At 33.0% G+C, this 886-nt stretch overlaps 1 protein-coding gene across 1 annotated transcript in view; it reads right to left on the reverse strand.

Annotated features, from left to right (window-relative positions):
* LOC104461439 (pumilio homolog 1-like) overlaps nucleotides 1-638 on the reverse strand; it is a gene marked incomplete at both ends in the record, with an annotated part of 6,567 nt that extends 5,929 nt beyond the window's left edge. The window contains one exon of the mRNA XM_010073050.1: nucleotides 530-638. Coding sequence (XP_010071352.1) covers nucleotides 530-638 — 109 coding nt within the window. The remainder of the gene's footprint in view (nucleotides 1-529) is intronic.
* Between the last annotated feature and the right edge of the window lie 248 nt (nucleotides 639-886).

Here is an 886-nt window from a genome sequence, read left to right on the forward strand (position 1 = left end):
CACTCTTTCTTAAATTCAAAATAAAGGGCAGTCTCTGATCCAAGAACAAAATTCTTGGCAGATAATCTTCAACACTACTAATCAAAAAATTACTCTTTTTTCCTCTTTTTTAAACTGAATGTTGTTGGATTTTGGTTGGTTAGTTTAAAATTTTAACATTTAACATTTTGGTGTGGTTTTTTTACTAATCTTGTTCCCTAATATCTTTGTTCAAACTTAAAGTAATCCATCCCAAGGCAGAAAATACATTAGAAAATTTAAATTGAAATTTTAATGGCAATCTAAAATTTTCGAGCAGATAAACAAGGGTACACACGTCCACATTGGACCATCTTTTTATAACTACGGATATCTTTCAACTCTATCACAAAGCAATGGGGGTTTTTCTATTCGTTTTCTATTACATAAATCAGATGTTTTTAAAAATCTTTTAAAACCTGTGTCATCCACACTGGCCAGCAATTTTGAGTAGATGAGTTGCACATTTCTGTATTCAACCCCAACTAAATTAAGTAAATAGTTGAGCTACCTGATGTTCCCCAAGCACTGTCTCTCCACTGATCTCCCAGAAATATCCCTTTTGGTCCATCTTTGCTGGAATCATCAGATTCCCAAAACTTTTTACCCGGCAACAGCTGCTGCAATTAAAAAACAAAACAAAACATAACAAAACAAAGCATGATTAAAATAAGTATAAAATGCAAACATAAACCATAAGCGTCTCGCTTCTAAACATGAATCAATCATTAAACACAAACTGATACATGCTTGATAATCAAAATATTTATACACTCCTAGGGCGAAAGCCATACAGCAACTGAGATAATGATTCAGTCTCAGCAATCCTCTTACATTCTTAAATGCTTTATGAACCCCACACACGTAA

The sequence above is a fragment of the Pterocles gutturalis genome, unplaced genomic scaffold (genome assembly GCF_000699245.1).
Source record: "Pterocles gutturalis isolate BGI_N339 unplaced genomic scaffold, ASM69924v1 scaffold50037, whole genome shotgun sequence".
Lineage (NCBI taxonomy): Eukaryota > Metazoa > Chordata > Aves > Pterocliformes > Pteroclidae > Pterocles > Pterocles gutturalis.